The 24,434-nt window shown below is 38.7% G+C and overlaps 1 protein-coding gene across 3 annotated transcripts in view; it reads right to left on the bottom strand.

Annotated features, from left to right (window-relative positions):
• Positions 1-24,434, bottom strand: part of sipa1l1 (signal-induced proliferation-associated 1 like 1) — a 73,048-nt gene that overhangs the window by 19,087 nt on the left and 29,527 nt on the right. For all 3 annotated transcript variants that reach the window (XM_044105763.1, XM_044105765.1, XM_044105764.1), the window contains 9 exons: positions 14,771-14,929; positions 13,044-14,596; positions 11,999-12,221; positions 11,012-11,142; positions 9,579-9,767; positions 7,799-7,973; positions 6,924-7,027; positions 6,542-6,699; positions 494-1,073 (listed from right to left, as the gene is read on the bottom strand). In XM_044105763.1, coding sequence (XP_043961698.1) covers positions 494-1,073; positions 6,542-6,699; positions 6,924-7,027; positions 7,799-7,973; positions 9,579-9,767; positions 11,012-11,142; positions 11,999-12,221; positions 13,044-14,465 — 2,982 coding nt within the window. In that variant the 5' untranslated portion in view covers positions 14,466-14,596; positions 14,771-14,929. The remainder of the gene's footprint in view (positions 1-493; positions 1,074-6,541; positions 6,700-6,923; positions 7,028-7,798; positions 7,974-9,578; positions 9,768-11,011; positions 11,143-11,998; positions 12,222-13,043; positions 14,597-14,770; positions 14,930-24,434) is intronic.

Raw genomic sequence — 24,434 nt, 5'->3', positions numbered from 1 at the left:
TACGTAAAGACGCATGCATTTATACCTCTCAAAACCCATAGGCAACACTGAATGATTTTTAAAGCTCCACTGATTACATAAGAAAACACCTTTTCCCCTAGCCCGTTTCCATGGAAACAGCTAAGAACGAACAAGCATCCACTTCACTGTATGTGTAGGTGTATGAGCCATTAGCAGAATGTTGTCCAGAGGTGTTTCTGAAACTCCCCTCAATAAAGTGAAACGCATGAAGAGACGGAAGGCTGGCATGCGAAAATAAAAAATGCCATCATTGAATAGTAGGAGAGTCTGAGAGTAGGTCAGGTAAGTGGGGAAAAGCATTCTTGGTATTTAAATAAAAGTGAATTTGATCCAATTTTCATCATGAGGACTGTTTTCCCTTCCTCAAAGCATGTTATCACCATCAAACATGTATATTGAGTTACAACAACATTTAATTTCTCTTTGGGATTAAGTAAATATTCTGGAATTGTGTAGGTGTGAGTCCTCTTACCTCCAGACGTTTGACCACTTCTTTGAAATCCTCAGTATTATTACTGATGCTCCTGAGAGATGCACTTTCTCCTCGCTCATAGAAAATCTTTAAAGAAGCAGGACTGCTGAGAGTCCAACCAATCACATCCTTAGTGGCACAGTTGAACACCACAGCTTTGGCCTCCTGGTCCAACAAGATCATGAAGTCATTGGAAATAGCCAACAGGGCCTCGATTTCCCCTCCGTTCCCATGATCCTCAGCGTAAACCGGCCAGGTCACCGCTCCGAGACTGCGCAGCTCCGCTCCTTCGTAAGGCCGGTTCTTCTCTTTCTTTTTATGAGCCAAAGAAATGAAAGGAAACTTTCCAGAGGGATCAATCGGAGTGCTGGTGGTGTGGCGTTCTGCCAGGTCCCGCAGGTACTCATGGCGCGTTCGGGTGGCCATGGCACGAAACTTATGTGATTTGTGAGCAGCATTTTCGGCATTGATCACTTTGGCCAGCAGGAACTCCCGGAAGACTGATGACTTTGGAAAGGTCACGCCCTCTGGGATAGGGGGGCCGAATGAAGGCATGTCTTTGGAACGGGTGACTGCCACACTAGGAAGAAAAGAAAACAAATTAGCCAGGCAGAGACTCGAGAAGCAGATTTATCGAATTTAGTTATACTCAGTTTGGAAAAGGAAATTTGAACCCAGACATAAAGCAGTAGATACTTTTGTTTTGATTTATTGTTTTGCTACAGAACAAGCCAACCAGAAAATTTCAATCGAGAGCTTAAACTATTTATACCACTGAGGGATCCAATTAAATTGTGCTTAGCTGCTGGCATGCCAGAGAAACAATTTATAATGAGTTTTAAGATGATTTCTTACCAAAATAAGTATTTACAAATATAAAATTGTAAAACATTTTTTAACATTTCTAAAGCTTTTCTACTTCCAAATGCTGGACTTTTTCAGACTTAAATATCTATATTATATTAAGACTGTGACATTTTAATGCAGATCATTTACACATTTGCAATGCTTTAAATAGTTGGACTCAACTGCAAAAACTTTGAATCATACATTTTTTTATAATGAAGGATAGTCATTAAAGACACGATCGTCCATCAATTCCAAAAAGAGAATAATTCAGATGTTCCAACGCAAATTCTACTTGTGAAAAACTAACTGCAGACCAGCTATATAAACAGACGACCAATCAACATTAGCTTGATTTACTTGTTTTTTATTAAAAGGAGTAAAATTGAAACAGTAATAACAGTTTGCTAAACAACCATCAAACACTACAGCTAAACTGGGGTTTGTTCTATGGATCCGATTAAGCATTTAAATAAAATATAATATATATATCATGATAATGTTATCGTATCCATTTTAATCAATATGCTAGGCTGGTTTAACAAAGGCAAGAAAAACTGCTGTGTTTCAGTTTCATTAAAGACATTTGAACATGTACTTATACCGTCTTGCTTAAAATTTCTGCTATACTGTCAAACTTTGGTGTGTTTACTTGAGGTTATTTTTAAGACATGCAAAAGCGGAATTAAATGCTTCTTTCCCTTCAATAAGACCCAGGAAGGGCCATTTGACGTAGTTTGCCCTTTCTGGTATGTCAATAATTCAGCTGCGCCGTCATGGATAGACAGGAAGAGAAGAAAAGGATGCACCGTGACTACTTTTCCAAACCTCTAGCTAAATGTGACTCCTGGGTGAAAAAAATGCTGAGAAAAGAGTGAATCAAAGGCTGACGAAAAGGGGAAAAATGCAAACAGGTGAGAGAATCAGACAATAAAACACACACACAAAAAAGAGAAGGTGTCAAGTAATATGCTGGCCTGGAGAGCTCATAATACTACATGGCTTAATTTTTCTAGTCTCAACCAAAAGAGCTCAATCACAAAATCCTATCACAGGTGATAATTGCCAGGTGACAAGAGAGGCAAAGGGAGCCATAGCCCCCATCCCACACAATTCCCCGCTGACAAGCGTCAGCACACATGTTGACACTGGGATTAATCACATTGCCTAATAAGCAATACCTGTGTCACCCACATATTTCTAAACATACTTTAGAGACATCCTGTCCTCACTGGAGACATGTGGTGTTCAATTATACCAGCCTTCAAATTGTTGACAGCTTATTTCCCACCTTAACTTGCTTGTGACAAACTGATATGAAAGAGGAAGCATTTTTCTGGCTGAAATAGCATCGCAGGATGAACTTTTTTTCTTTTTTTTAAATAAATGGAAGCAGTGTAAGAAAGCTAGTGTCTCAAAGGTTTGTCTGAATTTCCTCTATGGTGAAATAGCTAAAGTCTAGTCAATATGACCAAGTAGGAAAGCTTGGACATCAGCAGTCATAACATCGATCATTGACAAGTGAAAAAGATGCATCTTCTTTACCCTGTAATGACAGATGTCATTTAGTAGGATATATTAAGCCAGAACTGAACAACCATGTAGGTTGATATGCTGAAACTGAAATAAACAATTATTAAGGGGAGGGATGTGAAGTTTAACAGTTCAGATTTTTTGAGGACGTGGTCAGAGCCTGAACCGAAACCTACCAAAGGCTGCTAAAGTCAGGACCGACAAAAGCAATCCAATACGAAAACCAATACTGAACTTCCAAAAGGTTCATGTGTAACAAGAGTCATTGACACATTTAAGGTCCAAAGACTGATTTCAGTTCAGCTAAAAGCAAAGTGTGGCAGAGTTATATCTACTGGAGTGCATAATGTTAGTTTCACTAGAAAGTAGTTGTCTCAAATCGTCAATCCCAGCCAGATTTATTTTCATTTGTGGATTCTGCACGGTTCTTCTCCATTTTTTGCTACCAAATTGAGGGTGGTAAGAGCCAGACCTGGCCAGATACTTCGTGCATCATTTTGATTGGCAGCAGACTGACTTAGTTGATAGGCAACATCTAAATTACCGTTTTCAAACTGCAATGAGATCACAGAAGTTGGGGAGTTGCAAATCAATCATGGTCAAGCCTTGAGGAGATTTGGGAGTACAAGAAGAGATTTAGGAGAAATTGGCATTGGAAAACCAAAAATGTATTTTCTTTAATACAGAATTACCTGATGACACTAGCCTTTTTCAATTACAAAAGTACAAAAAATGTTTCCTTGTTTCAGAGACCTGACAACACATTTATCTTCCATGTTTTCCAGGTCTTGGGCCCCGTTCACAATAACACAAATGTTCTGCGAAACAGCTGTGTTTGCACCACCAGTCCATATACAGAATGACTTCAGAACTGTGGGGGTGTCCATGAGAACTGGAAACAATGAAGCAGAAGTAAGCTTCTTGTGTTGCTTTCTGTGTTCAAAACCACAACAAGAGTGGACATCCTGTCTTCTGGCAGCTTTGTGCTTTTCTTTTTCCCACATCTATCTCACTTTGGCCAGATTTCTTCAAATGCTAAATATCATCATTTTGATTGTATTATTGCCTCTTACCGGCACAGGAAAGATAATATATTTAATACATTATCTCAGCCTAAATAGGAGCATCTATACAATGTTGTTGACGACTTATCTTTGATAGTCCAATATATCAATTCCCTGTCAAAAGCTATGAAAAATGGTTAAAAAGGAACCAGCAGAAGTGATCCACCAATAGGGCCAAATGTTTGGAGTAGAGTCTGGTTCCTGTGGTCCAACTCAATAGTCAAGATCCTGTACCCTAACCTAGTCAGGAAAATCCTCCTAGTGTTAAAAGAAAGATGACATTTTGTCTGCATAGCTACAGACAGTGCTAATGCCGGCCATAATGTTATGTCTGACATTATGTCTTCAAGACTTATGCAATGTCGATAACTTACAGAGACATTTAGTAATGCACAGGCAATCTGAAAAATGTTGACAACTCCTACGCAAGAAATTGACAGTACTGTGGCTATATATGCCTGAGACTCTGCAAATGAGTAATGAATCACACGCGGTATTTTAGAGAGAAGAGCTGAAAGTGGCTACAAGCAGGGAGAACAATGAGGATGAGACCTTTTATTTCTATTCTTTTCAGTCACTACAGATGCTGCTAAATGTATTATACCGAAGCTCTGAAATCACTTGTTCTGATCTCAAACACCTGTGAGTCAGTCAAGCCAGGACCTGTGACTCATGCAGGACAGAGCGCATTGATGGTGATATTTATACATACAGGTAGGGGGAGAAAAGTAAAGAATTACACTGCATACAAGATTGAAATGATTTAAAAGAAGGAGAAGAGAATGGTAAGGCTTTTTATGGCAAGAAAGAGAGGAATGCTGCACAATGAGAAATGCTGGACTATGAGGCTTCTTGGTGATCTTCATGGCAGGAGGTTGAGCAAAGGAAATCAAAGGGTAAATTCCTGTGGTTTTAGTGATTTGTGGGCTTATAAATATCCAGTGTGTGGGCAGTCTGCTCTTCCAGTATCCACAAACAGCAGCTCAACAAGCCAAGAAAAAGAAAAGGAAAAACAAAACAAAAACCAAGTCAATACCTTCTGCTGTGTGGAGTTCAGAGATGGAGATATTCAGGGGAGAAATATGAGGAAGGTGTACGATGTTTACCTTGTTTCTCTCTGCTTGCATCAAGTCAACTTTTAAAGATAGATCGGAGACTTTAAATGAAAAAACACACCAGAAAACTTAAGATTTTCAAACCCTTCATTGAGAATGTTAAAAAAGCAGGCTCCTCCACTAACCAATTCTTTCTTTTATAAATGTCCACACATGTTCATTTCAAAAATTCAATGTGCACAAGTGAAGCACTATATACACTACACTCCCAAAAGTATAGCTTTCTAGATGAGTTGAAGCTTAATTCTGCTTTAACCCCTTTCCATGCATTTATATCCATGCTCCATTCAATGTAAAATAAATACATTATTATTGTAAGCTCTATTTAATGCATCATTTCTTAGTCATATGCTTTTTCCATGGAGACTATGACTCATTTTTGACCTGTGAAACATGAGGCTCTCATGTACGCATCATGTAAAGTTTTCTTTCACATTTATGAATCACAGACCGAAGACATAAAAGCACTTGTTCAATATTCACCGTGCAGCAGGGCTCATTGCTTACGTGTGTTTATTTGTGTTGTGGCTCTGTAATGAAGTAGCCACATGGGGGAAGATTAAGGCCTCACACACAAGTTGCTCAGACGGCAATTAAAAACAGCAATGATTGGAGTCAAACAGAGTGTGACAACAAAAAAGAACAGCAAACAGGATAAAAAGTAGGTAAAAGTCTGAATAAAATTCCTTTCAAATCTGAACTCAAAAAGGAACCTAAAAACAAGGTTAGCTGATGGGTGGTGTGCATTCTTTTCATATTATATATTTCTGACAAAGTAGTAATAATTCTTGAGCTACAGAGACATCTCAACACTTGCAGCCATTTTTATGATGGATTTCGGGAAGCAGAAAACTCTGCAGGCATCATCAGAGCATCATTCATTCAGCTGTGATGGAGGGTGGTTTATGTGAAATACATTGCTGTGCTTACCATAGATTTGACAAAATGTTTTGAGAGATTAGAATTTTAATTGATAAAATAAACCTACAGAATCCTTTGTTTGTTTAATCAACTCTTTTAGGTTTTTTTTATCCATTCCTCCATCATAGTATATACCCACTTTTTATTGCAGGGTTTTACAAGACCTGGAGGAATCTCATGACAGGCGATGCCTGCAGTTGTTTCAGATGAGTTACACTTGTAGACTATATTTCAAAACAGTGAAAGTGCTGATTTCAAATTCTTTTGAAATGCACTTATATGCTGCCACAATCTTCCTTTTTAAGGCCTCAGAGATCTCTTTCAATCTGACCATAAAATGTACTTTCACTTAGTGAGTCAGGAGCACAACAAACTAAATGTAATTTATGAATAAGTATATACTTTATTATTGATGTATGATTACCAATTGTCCAACTAGGATATTTTTACAATTGACTAAGAAGAAAATTTACCCGGAATGCTAGAATTAAGAAACAATTAATGAATAAAAATAAACATTACTGCATCTATATAAACAGTACAGTGTTCACTTTGTTTCTGAATCTCACCTATAGGAGGAGTTTTCAGAGCAGGGGTTATGAGCGCGCACAATCACAAAGACATGCTGGAAGTGAGAGCGAATGTTTTTAGGAGTGAAGGGAAGCGCTCCAGGTTCCTGGAACACAATTGTGACGATGTCGTTCCCTATGTGCCGCTTCCGCAGCAACTGCAGGTTCGATGACAAAGAGAGAAAATAAACACACCAAGAAAATCAAACTGAACAATCAGAGACATCTTTTAGTCAATGGGCACCTAGAAAGCTGTGACTTAATCCACTAGTTTTACAACACAGGATTTTTGCAGAAATCTCCTACAAATGGCCACCTTTATTGCTTTTATATACACAAAGGCTGTTATCTAAAACTTTCTATTAATTTTCATTTTTCTTACCTGTTGCTTATTGTTGGGTGTGTAGGGCAGCATGGTTGACACGTGGAACATGATCTCATAATCCTTGTAAGTTGTATACAAGGAGTGGGTGCCTGTAGAATCGGCTGAGGAAGACAAGGGTGGGTTAATTTCTCATTTGCAAAACTGATGCAAATCCAATAGAGCAGTGTTTGGCTCTCACACCAAGGAAATACTTCTCATTAATAACAAACTCCACATTCTACTGAAGTTTGTACTTTAGCATTAGCTTCCACTAAACAGCATGTTGGCACAGTTCTTTAGAATTAGTTGAACTAATGTTTATAACTTTAGGGTAAGCACAACTAACTTTTTAGTTAGTAGTACCCATCACTACAAGTGACTAGACATGGTTTTAATTTTCAAGTTGTAATCGCTTTGTCTGTAGAAATCTTCCACAATTCCCAGATCAATGTATTTCTACTGAGACTGTATTGCATTGCTTAGTGTCCTGCAATTTGCCAAACATCTGTATAATATCCTGGCTTCAGTGTTTTTGTTCATATAAGAATAATTTTAAATGCATTTAGTTGAATATGCTTGAACGCTCATGAAATAAAAAATGAAGCAAGAATAAATCTTTTTGAGCCGCTCTAACATTTCAGTAGCAAAGCAAGATGAGGAGAAATGCAAGAGAGAACGTTGCTATTCACAACCAACCACAAAGATCCAGAATAAAAGAAAAACATTAGTTTTCTATATTTTCTAAATGATACATCAGGTCACATAATTTCCACGATGGACAAACAAAACATGCTTTAGATATGATTGAGTTCCTGAATCCACAATCCATTATTTGCTTGGTGGACAGCTAAACCTAAAGGTCACTTTTTTGTTATATTCACACAAATACTTACTTTTTGTGTCCAGCTGAGCTCGATACTTGTTGAAACCTTTGAGCCTAACCCGCTCACCCAACAAATGGAGGAACTCCTCCAACGCAGGACCGGCTGCTTCGTTATTGTACATTTCCTCTTCGCTGCTCTGGCCTGCCATGCAGTACATCACCCCCACCTTCCGCTGGAAACTCAGCTGTACAGAGAATACAAATGAAGAAGCATTACCTTGTAGAAGTCAAGTCAAAGTCCCCTTGTTGACATTTCAGTCAGAACTTATGTTGGCATTTCAGAAACAACCTTGAGTTGTACTGTTGTGGTGGTGGTTTATATTTTCCCCCCCAAGAAATTATGCTGACATTTTCAGAGATTTCAACTTCTGATGATTGCACCAGGGAGGGTGAGCATCGTGAGCATCAAAAAGCTTGTTTTGTGTTTTCCTTTTTTTAAAAGGTTCAGATAAATGCGATGCAAGTTTGTCAATGACAAGCACGGTTTCACAGAGTAAATTCCACAAAGCAGGTCATAAAAATGATACAGCTAAAAGGAGGGAATAATAAATAAAAGCCATCTCCTGTATAAAGGGGGAAAATATCTCCCACACCAGAAACGATTCATAAACTCAAAACAAGATTTGTTTGCGCGACACATACTACACTGTGTGTGGATGGCTCACAAAGTTCTGTTGGTGAATACATGGCACCCTTCACACTTATTTTACAGCAGTAGCAAAAACCTCACATTTAAAATACAACCTTTTCCAGATTCATTTAATCAGCGAGTGAAAAAGAAATCCACATTAAGTATCATTTTTACAACATATTAAAAGTAATAGCTTGTAAACATTTAATTAGTAGTCAAATACTTCCAGTTCTCATGAGTATTAATATCCAAGATGGAGGCCCATTTCTCTTGACTAAAAGCCACTAGACTGTACGCTGACCCGTATTTATCTTGTCATCAGATTTAAAAAAATTAAAGGGGGTAAAAGCATTTCCAAAGTTCACGGATTGAAAACTGCAACAAAGTTGCAGCTTGGGGTCATCGAGTCTCCAAAACATCCATTACATGCCATCTTAATGTCAACTAGTTTAGGAGGAAAGTCACTCTTTGTTCTACCACCAGAAACAAAAACATGTGAAGTGTGCTAAATGTCACTGAGGCTGAAACTATCTACTATGATCAAATCAAAACAGAAATTTATCCTTGTGCACAACTTGGAAGAGTATCCAAAGGTTTTCACTCAAGTGAGAGCAGCAGTACTTCCAACAAATCTTTACTCATGTAAAAAGTAGCCGTCCAAGAAATCACGGGAGAGTAAAAGAGTGTTTGGTAAAAAGTCTACTCTAGTACTGAGTAACTAATCAAAATATCAATCACGTGATATTTAAAAATTACATTAAATGGACCAAAATATAAAGATATGTGGAATTTTTGCCTTTTAAAGACCAAAGTAAAAATAACTAATAGAGATAATATAACTACAAAATAACAAAATCGGGCTAGAGAAAAAAAAAACTGATTGATTTTAAGTCCTGTGCATGTTTTGGTGGGGGCGTGGATATAGGTTTGGACTACTTATATTAATCTCCATCACTATAAATTGGAAAAGATATTTCCAAGGGCATTTTGTCTGAATGATGTTTTTAAAACACTGTCATTAGGACAGGAAGTCTAAAGAATCCTTCCATTTTAGTAAGCTGATAGTGGCAATCAAAGGTACACAATCAAGAGATGTAATCAAGAAAATGAATGCAGACCAGCTTATCTGAGAATAAATTTGCTCATTGTGTCTTCTTACCCCCTGCTCATCCAGCTTCATCAGCTGATCAGTGACCTTAGGCGTGTTGAGTGCCAGACGCAGGCAGTGCACATTGAGCTCAGGAATAAGATATTCCAGTACTTCTTTGAGGGGAAGACCGCGAGCAAGACCATGCTTCGCTGTTGATGGGACAGCATCTTCAAGGATGGACCCGCGCAAGGTGGTAAGCTAGAGACGATAGGGAGTAGAAGAAAAAAAAACAAACAGTCTAGTAGTAGGTTTTACTTAGATGGGTTTATAACTCCAGGTAAATGTACTCTGGTGATTTAGAACAATATAGAGATGGATTAGCTAAAGGAAGAATGGAAAGAACATGTAGGTTTTAACAGTGAAGTCTCTTATGTTTTGGGGTTAGACAGACTAAAGAAGGACTTCCAAAAATAAATCAGGAAGACTGTAGAAAAGTTTAAGGCCTGAGAATCCATCATGAGCAAGTAAACAGAGCCGGTAGTCTCTAGCTGTCTCCAGGCACTTAACAGTGTCTGTGTTTTATGTTTTGGTAGTGCCTGTGGTGGTGTAAACACACTCAGTTTTATATAAAGTGAAGAGGAGAAATGCTCTTAGTTCAAGAGCAATGGACAGAAGTAAAGGACAGTGGCCCCAATGCACAAAACTGTCTTCAAAACCAGAGCATCCCACTCACTCCCCCATTTATTCACATGTACTTTTAAACCTGGAAAGTTTTCCAATCTTTAAAAAACAGCCATTATAATGGATCGAGGGGATGCAGATTTGAAAGATAGAAAAATATCCCACTTTGTTATGCGTCATACTAATGGGACTCCCAAACCAATTACTCGAGTTATACTTTAATGCAAGAACTATGCTTTACTTTTGATGCTTGAATTCTTTTGGTCTAAATTTAAACGTTTTGGGTGCAAAATGGCACAGCTCAGTCCTTCAGTGATGAAGTTTGCAAAGATTCTGGGTGGGCGTTTAGCTCAGGGGATGAGCACATGGATCTTTAGCACTAGTGTGCACAAACTAGAGCGATTTAGAAGAGACTCTCACTGAAAATGGCTGATTGAGAACACAAAGACTCAACTGGAAGAAAACATTAGAAAAAAGTCAGATCAAATCTGCACGGATTTGAGGTGGTGGCTCAGCAGAGGCGGAGGAATCTTGAGCTGACAACCGTGAGCTGGAGCTTTTACATCGAACCCCTGCTGGGTGAAGATCCTGTTTGTTAACTCCTACACAATCTGAACTCATAATAGCTTCTCTGTAGCATCACTCAGAACAGAGTGTACTAAGTATTGACACATTTAAAAGCATGAACATTCATAGCTATTAATACGGTAAATCTAGGTGAATGGAAAGCTTAAATGGAAACACATACTTCAGCATAATGAACAATGAACACACATTATACATCCAACACACGAGGAATTTTTATTTTGATGTTGTTTTACCTCGCTCGTTCTGAAGATGACCCTGTAATTATACTGCTGGCCGTGCTCCTTGTGTTCCTCCAGCTTCTCCCTCCTCAGACTCACCGCCACTGGGCCCAAGTTCTCATCCACCCCCAGATAGTTCCAGTGCTCTAAGGTTTAGATTGAGAATAATGCTATTTTGTGATAGGTGTGGTAATGAATGGATCACAAGAAAAAAAAAAGGCTGAAATCTGAAGAAATTAAGAGAACAATAAAAATTAGAACAATAGCAACGTTACAGTTACATGTTAAATATGCTACTTTCAAAACATTAGCCTGTAAAAGGATATTTCCCAAAGAAAATGCAATGAGAAAGATTTTCCAAAAAGTCATACTGTGCCGGGAAGAAGTTTATATACCCTTATCATGGACATATTGTTTTCAACTTTGCATATTTTTAATTTTAAGAATCAATCAAGTTGTGACTTAATGCTTCATCCATTCTAAAACCTTTTGGCAAGTTATGGATCGTTGATCTGTTGGAAAAACCCAATTTCGTCAAAGTTTGTTCAAGTTTTGTCAAATTAAGAGCAGACATTTCCTTCTTCGTAGTTCCTTCACTACAGCAGCACCCCAAGATACACATTTAAATTTGAATGTACTTAAGGATTGGCAAACAAACGGTGAAGATCTCAATAAAAGCTGTTTAACAAGGTGAAAAATTTTATGCCCAAATTAATAAACTTTTGAAAATAAAGTTTCCTGATCCTTTTGTCAGATTAGTTGTCAAAATTTAAAATCACCCATCCCTGATCACAACTGTTTGGACTATTCTGAAAAGCCAGTTAAGTGTCATTTTAAATTATTTCAATCACCTTTGATCATAAAAACTGTTAAATATTGTACAAGAATAAGCCTGACATTGTTTATGGCTGCAAGAAGTAGTAAAAAAGCCTTAAAATGCATCATCAAATGACAAAAATTAATAAGACGTTTAATCCAATGATAGGCGTCCAATTCTCTTACCTCTAAGATAGAAATACTTTCTGTAGTAATAGGCACCAAGGTCAACATGTTCCACAATATATCTCTTGGACCTGTCAGCATGTTGACTTGGGCCATCTTTAGCAGCCTCCAACACGGCCACTCCAGCATTAGTGAAATGGGTTGTGAGAGTGGCATCCAGCGGTCCTTCCTCTGTACTGCCAGAGGAACTGCTGGAGCTCCCTCCGCTACCAATGCTGCCCTGCTGGAAGACAGATTACAAAGAAACGTGAAGCAAGTGATCCTAAAGCTGCAGTACGTCATTTTTATAAAATATATGTGCTTTACATATTTGTTAAAACTGTCACTATGTTGGGACAGTGTAATATGAGAGATAATCTGTGCTACTGTTCTCCCAGTGCTACTATTACTGTCAGAAGAAATCCAGAGCTCCCAGTCAAAAACTAGGATCCAGGAGGAAGGTCTTAGTGCTGCCAGTCATGCTTGTGTACGCGCTGCTCAATGTGATAATTGTGCAGAAGCAACTCACAGTCCCAGGAAATATCATTGTTACTCATATTTTGGGTGTGCTGTGGTGACGTAGGGGATAGCGCAACCTACATTTGGAGGCCTCGAGTCCTCGACGCGGCCGTCGCGGGTTCGATTCCTGGACCCAGCCAACATTTGGCGCATGTCTTCCCCTCTCTCCTTCCCCCTTTCCTGTCAGCCTACTGTCATATAAGGGACACTAGAACCCACAAAAAGACCCCCTGATGGGGAAAAAAAAAATGTTATTCATATTTTAATTGCTATGCTAACCAGCCTGAGTATTCATGGCAGGCTCCAATATCAGGAAGAAGCTGTAGCAGAGCAGAGAGCAAGGAATTGATTGACAGCACTAAAACCCTCCTCCTGGCTCTGACTGGGTGGGTGCCAGTTAGCACTGGGAAAAGGCAGAGAGCTCAATTTTTATTTTTTATTTTTTTACAGACTGTCTCATACCATTCTGTTATGACATGGTGACCCTTTCAACAAATATGTAAATGTGAATTTTATTTATACATATGTTTTCTTGAACTCAACATACCTGTTTAGCAGGAGAAATGTTCCTCTCCCCCTCTCCACCAATCTCATTCCTGAAACAAGGGCAACTGAGAACCAAATCATTGCTCTTATCATCCCCAGGGTCCAATGCGGGGTTGGTACCATGTCCTCCTCCAGTCCCCTCCTTGCTCAGCTCCTCCTGGGAGCCACAAGGCGAGCCATAGGTTCCACTCTGATTGGAGGAAAGAGAGGAAGTGGCAGAGGCTGAAGCAGCAGCAGCGGCTGAGGCACCGGTTGTGGTGTTCTTGCGTTTGGAGCCACATTGACGGTTTTGGATCGCCTCATTGAGGTCAAACAGTAGAGACTGGATGTCAAAATGGGCAAAGCCTTTTTGACACAACCATGGCTTAGGAGGTGGACCACTTTCATCACCTTTCCCGCTATCTTCAGCATCTGAGCCGGCCCTCGATGTGTCGCCCTCCACCTTCACGCTGCGTAGCTTCCGGAAGATAGACTCTCCACCCGTCTCTGACTTTGACCTTCTCTTCAAGTGTTTCTCGCGCTCTTTCAGTCGGCTGGCGGGACTGCCACGAGCTGGACCATCGGGCAGATCCAGGGCGGCCTGTTTTATGGGGGCCACAGTAAGGAGTTCTGACAGTCTTTCTGGAGCTGGGCTTCTCTGATCAGGGGCCTCGGAGGACTGGTATCCCTTCAGCATGTCAAAGAAGCTCTCTCCCGACACGCCGTGTTTGTCTATTGAAGAAGTGCTGCCGTATTCACGGTGCATGGGCGTCCATCCAGAGAAGGACCAGCCCTCATTGCCTTCTCCATCCAGCTCACTGATGGTTATATCACTGTTGCTGCGCTGGCGGATCCGTCTCATCCCTTTCCGAGGAGAACCCAGGTAACCATCAGGTGACAGGAAGCGATTGTCCTTTCCTTTGCTATGCATCTTGTTCTTTAGTGTATTCTGGATGTTGCGCAGCATCGATGAGTCTTGTGGGCTTATCAGGTGTCCTAACTTCGCTGACAGATTGCTGTGGGCTGTGACAGCTGACATATTCCCCCCTCCTCTTTCTCCACTACCACTCCCGCTCAATCCTCCACTTCCTCCTCCGCCACCTCCTCCTCCGCCCAGGATCCGTTCTCTGTCTCCACTTCCTGATCCTGAGGAGCTGGTGGTGTTCGTAGAGCTAGGCGAGTCCGTTTCCACCGTGATATGCCAAACACCGCCTCCACCACCATCTTTCCTTGGGGGCCAGTCGGCCACCCGAGCTCTAACCCCCATCTTGGGGACACCAGGGTTGGTGCCAGTGGTTGATGCGGAGGAGATATGTGCACTCTCGCTTCGAGGTGGCGGTGCTCCTCCATTGGGCAGTCGGAGGCGGCGGGTGTAGAACTCATCGGTTGCCGGCACAGAACCCCCAACTGACCGCTCCGTCTGAGAGCGCTTCAGACTAGTCATGACGAAGAATGGGGAAGGATGTGGGGAGAGGAGGTAGGAGGGAAAGGTAAAGATGGGTTATGAATGGGGGTTAGATTTGGGTCAACATAATGCCCACTAAGTGAAGAGCAGAGGGAGATTCACATCTGGTTCTGAAGAAAGAGAAAAACATAAACAAGTCAATGTAGAAATTTTAAATTTTTATAAAAACAACAAAAACAGCAGGATATCAAACACTCTGAACTGCTAGAGGTAACATGATTGTTCACAAGGCACAAATTTCAAAAGGTGAAATATTCTGGGGTTTTTTACTCAAGTTATTTTACCTTAAAAAACCTCCAGTATGAAGAAACTAATGTGTGGACAGTATTTTACAGCTGCAGTCTTTAAAAAGCCATCTGCTCTGGATTCATGCGAGAGGAGAAGTCAGGCCGCCTCAACGGAAACACTGGAACGTAACGACTCAGAACAGTGGTGCAGACAGCCTGTGCACAAAGAAAACAGAGAAATCTTAAGTTAATATCACTGTCACATACTGGAAAACTATTTATAACTCAAAATCAAACATCTTTAAATCCAAAAAATAGCATAATGGAATCTGACTGGTTACAAAAAAAGTGGTTTAATAGCAAAAGTTCAGTATTTTCAGCATTCGTGGAAAAAAAAAAAATTCTCAACATGTTTAAAAGATGCATGTAGGTTTAATTTATTTCACCAAATTTCAACATTCAATAACATCACTCTTTCCCCACTTCACACAATGTCAAAATCAAACCATAAATTAATTAGAAAATCACTGCTAATGAACATTTGTAAAGCCTTAGGAGCAAATGAAATACGGAAAATGTTCATGGACACAGCAAAACGGTGTGCAGTTCATTAAGCCAGTCAAAACAATGTGACATGTTTTTCTTCCCGCAGACATTGATGCAGCTTCGGGGTGCCAGACTGTCCGCTTTTTCAACTGGTTTGTCCATAATATTACAACGCCTCTCTATTCCAGAACAATCTTTTGAGTCACCATGGAGATAAGCGGTCTTGCAAAGACCATGTTTTTCAGTGTTGCGTATGTGAATGTGAAAGAGAAAAGGCGATGAGAGATACTGACTTCTTTCCTTACTAGAAAACTCATCAAGCTCACATTTGATAGCGTTCATTTGTGGCATCACTAATGTGTTGTTGTTGTTATTACTCTAGAAAAAATGGCCCATGCTTTCAGTTGGGTACAAAATGTACCTTTAATCTTTACAATGTTTCCCAAATACAAATATATGGTATTTCACACATCAACTTTCTGATGTTCTTCTTAATGTAACTGAACCATTAAAATCAGCTTGCTTTAGATTCTCTGGGATATTTTCCCATGACAACTTGCCTGGAACCTGCTAAAGGTGTTTTCCCCTCCCGCATCTCCGTCTCACCCAGTAACTGCTGGGTTACACTCCAGAGCCCTCCACCCACCAACTGTGAACAGGATTAAGGCTATGGATGGAATGCTGTTTGGTAGGACTGGTAAGACTGGTTACATCAACATAAAATAAGGAGATAACCGTTTCCAGTTATCGTACAAACTGTGAAGTTAAATAAACAGCTGATCTGGCCAAACATTCAGAGCACAAGTTGACGTTAGAGAAGCAAAAAAACCACAGTTATTCAGTGTGTTGTGCCCTGACCAATGGTTGGACAACGTTGAAGTAAAAAAGTAAAGCTTGTAATTCAATTTAAAATGTTAATTTAATCTTTTAATTAAACTCTTTGGCAGGTTTTTCTCCAGAAAACATGCTAACCCCAGTGGGAGGGGTTCTAGGGTAGTCATCCAATGGCCCACCATAAGTTTTAGATTTAAAAAAAACTTTTTTCAAGTTGACAGGAAATCTGAAAATATCACTAGGTAATTATGTGTTATTGGAAGACATTAACAATACCTAAGCACTAACTATGAAGTCTTAAAAAAATGGCAAACATTAAAAAACCTAAGTAAACAAACAAGCAATGCTTAGCCCAGTGGGGGCGCAAGTAAAGACTGGTGGCACTGGAAGAAACCATGCTTTGGTGTAGACATTTGTACAGTAGGAAGTCTCAAAGTTACCCTAACTGCATCAGTGAGTTTTAAAAACCAACTCTGAGGAAGGATGAAGAAATTATGTATTTATATGTGAACTTTATTTTCAACGGCATGTCCATACATGTTTCAGTAAATCATAGAGCAAGACGTTCCACAAACAGCTGTAAATGAGCACAACTAAGCTGCTTAAGGTGGTAAAGGTGTGATTATATAGTGAAGGGTAAGAGTGTCCAAAGCAGGGATGGGCACTCCTGGTCCTCGAGGGCCGGTGTCCTGCAACTTTTAGATACATCTCTCCTTCAACACACCTGAGTCAAATAATGAGGTCATTAGCAGGACTCTGGAGAACTTGACTGCAATTGGGAGGTGATTCTGCCATCGGATTCAGGTGTGTTGGAACATTGGTCCAACACACCTTAGATGTCTCTGGGAGACAGGACACCAGCCCTCAAGGACCAGGAGTGCCCACCCCTGGTCCAAAGTCCGTCTCCTAATCCTTGCGAACACCAGGAGGTTCACAGTTTAGTGATTTTTATTCTAGCAATTCCCATGGTGCAAATGCATGGTTTTAATTCTTATGGCAATGTGAAATGCTATTTAAGAAAAGTCTGAACTTAAATATATAATTTGTGGTGTATCTGAATAGATGTAATGTCCAGTAAGTGCATTGGTGCTCAACTCCAGTCCTCAACAACTGTAATCAACTTTTAGTAGCCATCGAGGACTGGAGTTGGGAGAACCATGAAAGGGAGAGACTGAACTAAAAATGACAATCACCAACATTTAGAAACATTAAATCAAAATCTAAATTACTTTAGCCTTTTGCTGAAGACCTTGGATATTAAGCCTGGATTCAACTTTAAACTCTCTTTTTTTTTTTTTTTTTACACTAACGGTGAGCAATCCAATCAATAAAGAGCTGTCATATCGCTCTATAGTGTCTCCTTTACTCTTTTGTAACCTGTAAGCCAGTCTAGCTTTAAACTGTGAAGTGTAACTATGAGAAATTCAAATGCAAAACATCTTTGTGTGTACAGAAGGTGGCATGCTAGAATTAGTCATCTCTATTTGTAGTGCCGCTTATAGCCAGACATTTTTCTTATCCTAAAAAGGTTTCATGCTTTTTCTAGATAATTATGCTTTTCTACTCTGCTAAGTTTTTTCACTCTAGGCAAAACTAAACGACTATCTTTGGTGGTAAGAAAATTATTTCCAGTGAATCTTGAAGGTCGTTATGAAAAGCACAACTGCAAGAATAGACGACCTTGGTCCAAGCTGGGCAAAAATATATTTGCAACAAATGTGGTAGAGCTGCACTTTCAATAAGAACATTATGAAAAAATGCATACTCCAATAAACAATAATATAGTTCTTAAACAACTGCTATTGTGTATCTGAGTGCAAGATCATTTGCTTTGTGATGTGAAGATAAAAGAAAACTTGTCATTAAAGACAAAACGGGGATGCAGAGGCTCCATCAAGTATGCAGTAATGAGTCCTAGTTTCTCTTGTGGTCTCAAAATTCTTGCTACGAGTGGCTAGCTTAACCACAGTAATCCAAAAACCCATGCAAAGAACCTATGTGAGGCTAATACCACTCAGTTTGATACTGATCATTACTCTTTTACCAAGTGAGGTAAATTTATTTCCTCCTAAAATCATGCACCCAAGATAACATTCTCACAGCTGAAATGTTTTGGCTTAATAATTGAACATCTCATGCTCAGTGTTGTATCCTGCTGTTTATTTTGATCCATCCATTTCACTGGAGCACATCCTGGACATGTCACCTGCCCATCACAGGGCAATGGAGACACAAACAGGACAAGCAACCGCACACACATTTAAATATCTTCCAAAGGGCAATTTAGAGGTTCCAATTTAGCTAACAGACAAGGATGACAACTGTCCCACCACGCATTCAAGTGATATTTTTGATATCACTTGTCACAAAACTGAAGTAGGTCAATGTGCTGCATAGAGGTGTGCTTAAAGTAAATATATTGCACTAATCTATAGCTGCAATTTTCAACACAACTTTCAATTTTGGTCTTTTGATACTGATAACTGGGGATGTGAACGTAAACAACCGAAAAAAAACTATCATGGCACAAGTCTAATATGGATTGGAGTAAGGAAAAAAAAAGTGATTTTACCACTTTTCCCACACAACACCCAATAAAAGCACAGAATTAGAAGTCAAGAAGCAGCTCAGTGCTTAGATCTAATAAGAGCCAATGATATCTCTGAACTAAAACGTGAATAATGTGCTCCAAATAACACTTGCAGAGCAGCCTCTCCGTTTTCCCACCACCAATGATTGGCTAGTACTTCTAATGAGAGCTGGAGAGAAAGAGGAAATAAGGCAAAAATAAGAGTTAAAAAACAAAGTGGGTGGATGGTTGAGTATAGTATATGTAAGGCAAGCAGACCTGGGAATTGAAACAACGAGCCAGGCATTGCTTCCCTTCCTGCAACCACTGAGGGCCAATTACACTGACAGACACTCTGTAACCTTTATCGATGCCTAAATAAGGTCAATGTATGAGGTAAATATGCAGCATCGATGCTCAATGCAGCTAACTGCTTTCGTGGATGTCTGTTACTGTAAAATGTCAACACAATAACATCCATGCTTCTCTCAGATAATAGGGCTTAAGACAGTAAGAAAACGGCAACAGCACATTAGAAGTGATGCAATGACACCCCAGAGAGCATTTGCAGATGACAAAAACAGCTTCCCTATGATACATTAAATGAAAAGGTAAAAAGGGGAATCTATGGAATCAAACTGCATAACCTTTACCATATGACATGATGCTGGAGCCTCCATAAGTATTTTGTTGCCATTTTAAATGGAAAAGCACCATTACATATGCCCAATATCCAAAGTTGATCAAACAATAAATAGCTCAAACATATTACTGTGGTATATTAGACATAGGAAGAGTAGAAGGAACAACTAGGTGCAATATATGACCACCCAAGTGAAATTCACACAAAATCAGCTTGTCCATTTGCCTGACAAATTTCAAGCAACAACAAAGACTGCTAACCATCATTAGTTTTATATGCAATATTCTTAATGTACAAATATAATATGTTTACCAAAGGGTCGCATGAAGCCACAATTGCCTGGTACATGACACTACTGTGCTTTCACAGAGACGGTGTTTCATTGGGACAGTTACTCTAATGAATTGAATGAGTATTTAGTCAGCCATGATCTCATAAATAATGTCTGAAAGAAACAAAGCAAAAGAAAACAACAAAAATAGTTTGAAAACAAAGACGATTAGGTTTTCTATATTTCCACACAGTGGTGGGCACTGCTAACTAATGTTAGCTGCACTAATCGTACAACACCAATCACAATCATTAGTTCCGCTAATACTAAAATGCTACACAAACATGGTATTTATTGAAAAGCTAAAGCTAAATGCTAAAGTAAAACATTTAAATCCTACTGATGTCCACCAGGTGTCAATAACACAGTGTGCAGTTATAGAAAACTTAGCAAAAAATGCTTAAGACCTAAACAAAATATTACCTCCACTATTAGCATATTAAAAGAAGTGTGCCCACCATTGTGTCCATATAACTGACAGTGTCACCAGTAATAAAGCCTAAAAGCTTTAATGTATTAAATAATTTCTTCAATTTCCAACCCTGTTAACCCCTCTGACAAGATTCAGTTTTACATAACCCAATTCTATTAAATAATACCATCTGATGCCTCAAGTATTCATGGAAACTTTTACCCCTGAACCAGTAATCAGAGTTGTCTCTAATGTTTGAGTCAACATTGTGATTCAAATTAAAGTCACATATTAGCAAATAACTTTTTTAATCACCCTTGCTGTAACGTTTGCTGTCAAGAAGAACAGGTGTGCCAGTGCCCACCACAGAGTGACTATAAATCTGCTCCAGTGCACAGTGAGTCATGCACACCTGAAAATTACAGACTGACTGACAGAGGCTGCAGTCGAGAGCTGAAAAGGACCGGTCACAAACGCTTTTGAAAAGAAGAGGCATAAAATAGAGCACAAGGTGATCAGAATGCATACACAGACATACATACTTGCATATACAAATATACATAGACATGAGAAGCTCAGGACTGAAGCCCTGGCATTACCTATTACCTCGAGGTATTCTCTTTAAATTTCCAGACAGAAGACACCAAAACGAAGTCTTTGTGGCTTAATCAGTGTGTATTGTGCTCAAAATGGATGGTTCTCCATAACCTGTGCTTAACAAAGATCTCCACCTTCTAATCACAGAGCAAAGCATAAAATGACAGGACTAGAGCCCTCTGAATTAAAAGAAAAGTTCAAAACTAAAACTGAAAATCGATGGTGTTTGTTTTTGTTGCTAAATCTCTGACAATTATACACCTGTTTCTCCAGTCAGACATTACCACACGGACCGGTGAGTCAAGTCAAGTCACATCATGTCTGTATCAATGCTGACAAAACGTGTTACGTTATGTCTCAATGGCTTTCACAATTTCAAAAAAAAATATTTTCTGACCTTGCCAAGCAACTAACTCTTTGAGGATACAGGAAGTACTACTGTCAAAATGTGTCTGATTTTGACTGTAGAGGCAAGCCTCTTTCCAAAAAGGTGTTAAAACCACTATTCGCTTAGAAAAACAAAACAAGGACAATCTAGGATATGGTTCAGGCAGTCAGTGAATACCTCTCTCTCCGTCTCACACAGCAATAACACAAGAGGCCCAGTTAATGAGAAATATTGCATCTCATTACTGCTCCTCACCAAGTCCTCCTTCCCAGACTGCAATATTAGTGGATCTCAGGTTTCAGTTGATTTGAAGTATGAGTCAGTGTGGAAGAGGAAGCATCAAATGTTTGAGTCGCTTTCAAACTTAGTTTAGTAATATAAAAGTACATACCAGCCCTATCAACAAAATATGAACACACGTGATATTAGACATTGTGTTTATTCTTTTTTGTTACACAAAATCTAAGGGAAATAGAAGAGAGAACAAAACTTTAACCTTTATTCCCCCATCCCAACCACATGCAGCAAATAAAAGGCATTTTATTAAATAATCATCTTTCAGTGTTATCAAACAATACTCAGGAGAGAGACATCAGAAATCACCTTAATGGTGAAACTTTTGCTGCCCAACAGAATGGAAATGGTTACAAAACCCCCACATTCATTGAAGAAAATAATCAAAATGGATATTTTAAAGCAACTGCTAATTTGGGTAAATTAAATCTATGGTGGGGGAAAAAAAAATTCTATATTAAGAACAAACCAGTACCACACATCATCCCTCTTAATTTCTGCTGTACAAATACGATGGTGTGCAAAAATCCACTAGATATTTGCCCAAACTTTCCCCTATTGCTGTAAATGTGACAAACTATGATTTTCTCATTATCTCTAAAGGTCACTGTTAGATCACAGCAACATTTTTCTCAATATTAAAATATAGTTTTGAAATAAAAATAAGATTTTTAACCAATCGAGACGCCATCGAGAACATAACTGTTTAAGTAAAAAAGGAGAACAGTTGTAAGATTTCGCAGAAAAGTAATATATTCTTATTGTGCTTAAATGTAAAAGTTCTTGTGTTTCTAAATTCAAACTCATTTAAAAGAGAGACAACTTTTCATCTGAGAGCTTAAAGAAGCAAAGACACAATGAGGGAGAACACGTAGAGAGAAGAAAAAAAACAACAAAGAATAAAATTTTAATAAAATTAATAAAAGAAAAACTCAAATCTAATTCTCTTTGAAAATTGGCAGGCAGCAGGCTGTCCAATTTGTGGTTTCAGCTCAAAGACTTCCACAAAGAAATTATAATTGTGTGCAAAGAAAAACATGATTTGCTGTTTTTTTTTTTCCTTCCCTCTGCAGACTTTGACAGTGAGGTGGGGTCCAGGTTATGCCTCAGTGAGATATGAGGGGGGGTTGAGAGCTCTGAATTTGGCTGCTGTCTTTTTCCTTCAAATGTGGATATTGTTTTCTATATTATTTCTGCTAATACAGGCAACCTATGGAAGTAGTGGCAGGAGAAATAAAGCAAAGATTTAAATGAGGAGAGGCATTTGTGCGCCTGTGTATGCAGGTCCAAGCAGTGTCTTTGAAAGGTAGTAAATTTAAACTCACAAAACTGCTTTATATAACTTATAAAACATTTATTATTATTGCATCAAGCTTTCTCTTTGCATATTTTAAACAGCAGCTTGTAGTGGTTAGGGGCAGGATGTGCTTTGCACCAGAGCCATCAGTCCATATGTCCAGTTCGCATCACACCTCCATTTCAGCAGCAGCTTTTAACCGTCTCATTAGTCAACAGATGTTTTTGAAGCTCTGACTCACAAATATGCAACATCTCATTTCCATTTGCGAGTCATTTTTCAAAACCCAGTTTACAATTGAATTGCTTTTATTGTTGCTTGTGGTGCATCAAGGCCTACTCTTATTTTATAAATATTGACATACACGCGTTAGTTTTAGAGGTATTAAAAAAAACTTGCATAAATGATTTAAAAAGTGGTGCACCTTTGTTTGAAGGTTTTTTTATTCTTGTCCGAAGAAAAAGAAAAACAAATGTGTATATTTATGCATTTTTATCCCTAAAATCCAAACAGTTAGCATAACAGAGGTAAAAAACAAAAACAAAAAAACATTTCAACTTCAGCATTTATATCAAATTCTTACTGGTAGAGATCCATGCAGAGGTTTTTCTACATATGAAATAACTTGGTTGCTGATTTTATTTTCTCTCTTTTTTTTTTTTTTTGTATAAAGTGTAAATTTTTTTTTTTTTTCAAAATCAGTAAATGTGCCATACATTTTTTTTATATGAAAGTTGTTACAACAGGAATATAAGTCAAAGTTGGTAAATATTCCACAAACTGTATCAGAAGCAATTCAAAGGGAAACTGTAACAAGAGACAGCCGGACTACAGCTAGTTATTTTGGACCAGTTTCGGAACATTTTACCAAATTACTGAGGGAATGAGTTGAACAGGAGGCGCACTAAATTCTATCTCAATCTGCTATTGTAGCTCTACGATGCACTGATGTACACAATCAGTTTATTTACACCTAAACAAGGTTTTAAAGAAAAATGTGTGACAAATAAAGTGAATATCAATTTTTGTACCAACTTCAGAAAACCGAGGCTGAACGGATCACACCAAAGCTGCATAATATCTCTTACTGCAATATCACTACACAATATGCATACCGCGAAGAACTGATTGGAGTGTTAGCTGAATATTTTAGTACCATTCATCCTGAAATATATATATATATATATATATGACTGAAATATATTTGGTGACACCAAAGTGAAGCAGTGTAAATTTTGCTCCAGCTCCCACACAACTGAGGTTTGTCGTGTAGATGGATAAAACTAAAACCACACTACCACCAACACTTTATCTGTGTGAAATTTGCTGTGATAGACAGGCAGCTGCTCATCTTCTTTTAATCTATCTGCAGTTTAGTTCATAATATAAACAAAGAAAACTGAGGATATGAAAAGCACTGTGAATTTTAAAGTGTAACTAGGAGTTTTAGAACTGCAGTAAGCAAACAAAATACTCTGGAGCCCAACCGAATACAACTATGTTCGTCTGTTTTATGTGGATCTCACAGTTCATGTTAAGGTACTGTCAAATGATATCTAAACAAACTTAAAACGCTAAACATTGTGCTCCAAGTATCAGATTGCTCAGACAGAAGAATCTAGGCTACATGAGATCTAGACAACCAATTGCTTCTTTGACAAGCTGATCAATTATTTATGTAAGCAGAGAAATTTTGAGAAGGGAGAGGAAAGCATGGTTGGAGGATAGGTACATTGATTCCCCGCCCCCCAGGCTTGTATTTTATATGCCAAAATCAGTGATGTAACTTTGTCACCTCGTAATTATTGCT

The sequence above is a fragment of the Gambusia affinis genome, linkage group LG22, assembly GCF_019740435.1.
Source record: "Gambusia affinis linkage group LG22, SWU_Gaff_1.0, whole genome shotgun sequence".
Lineage (NCBI taxonomy): Eukaryota > Metazoa > Chordata > Actinopteri > Cyprinodontiformes > Poeciliidae > Gambusia > Gambusia affinis.
Note: the sequence above shows the minus strand (reverse complement) of the source record. Positions and strands in the feature narration are given on the sequence as shown.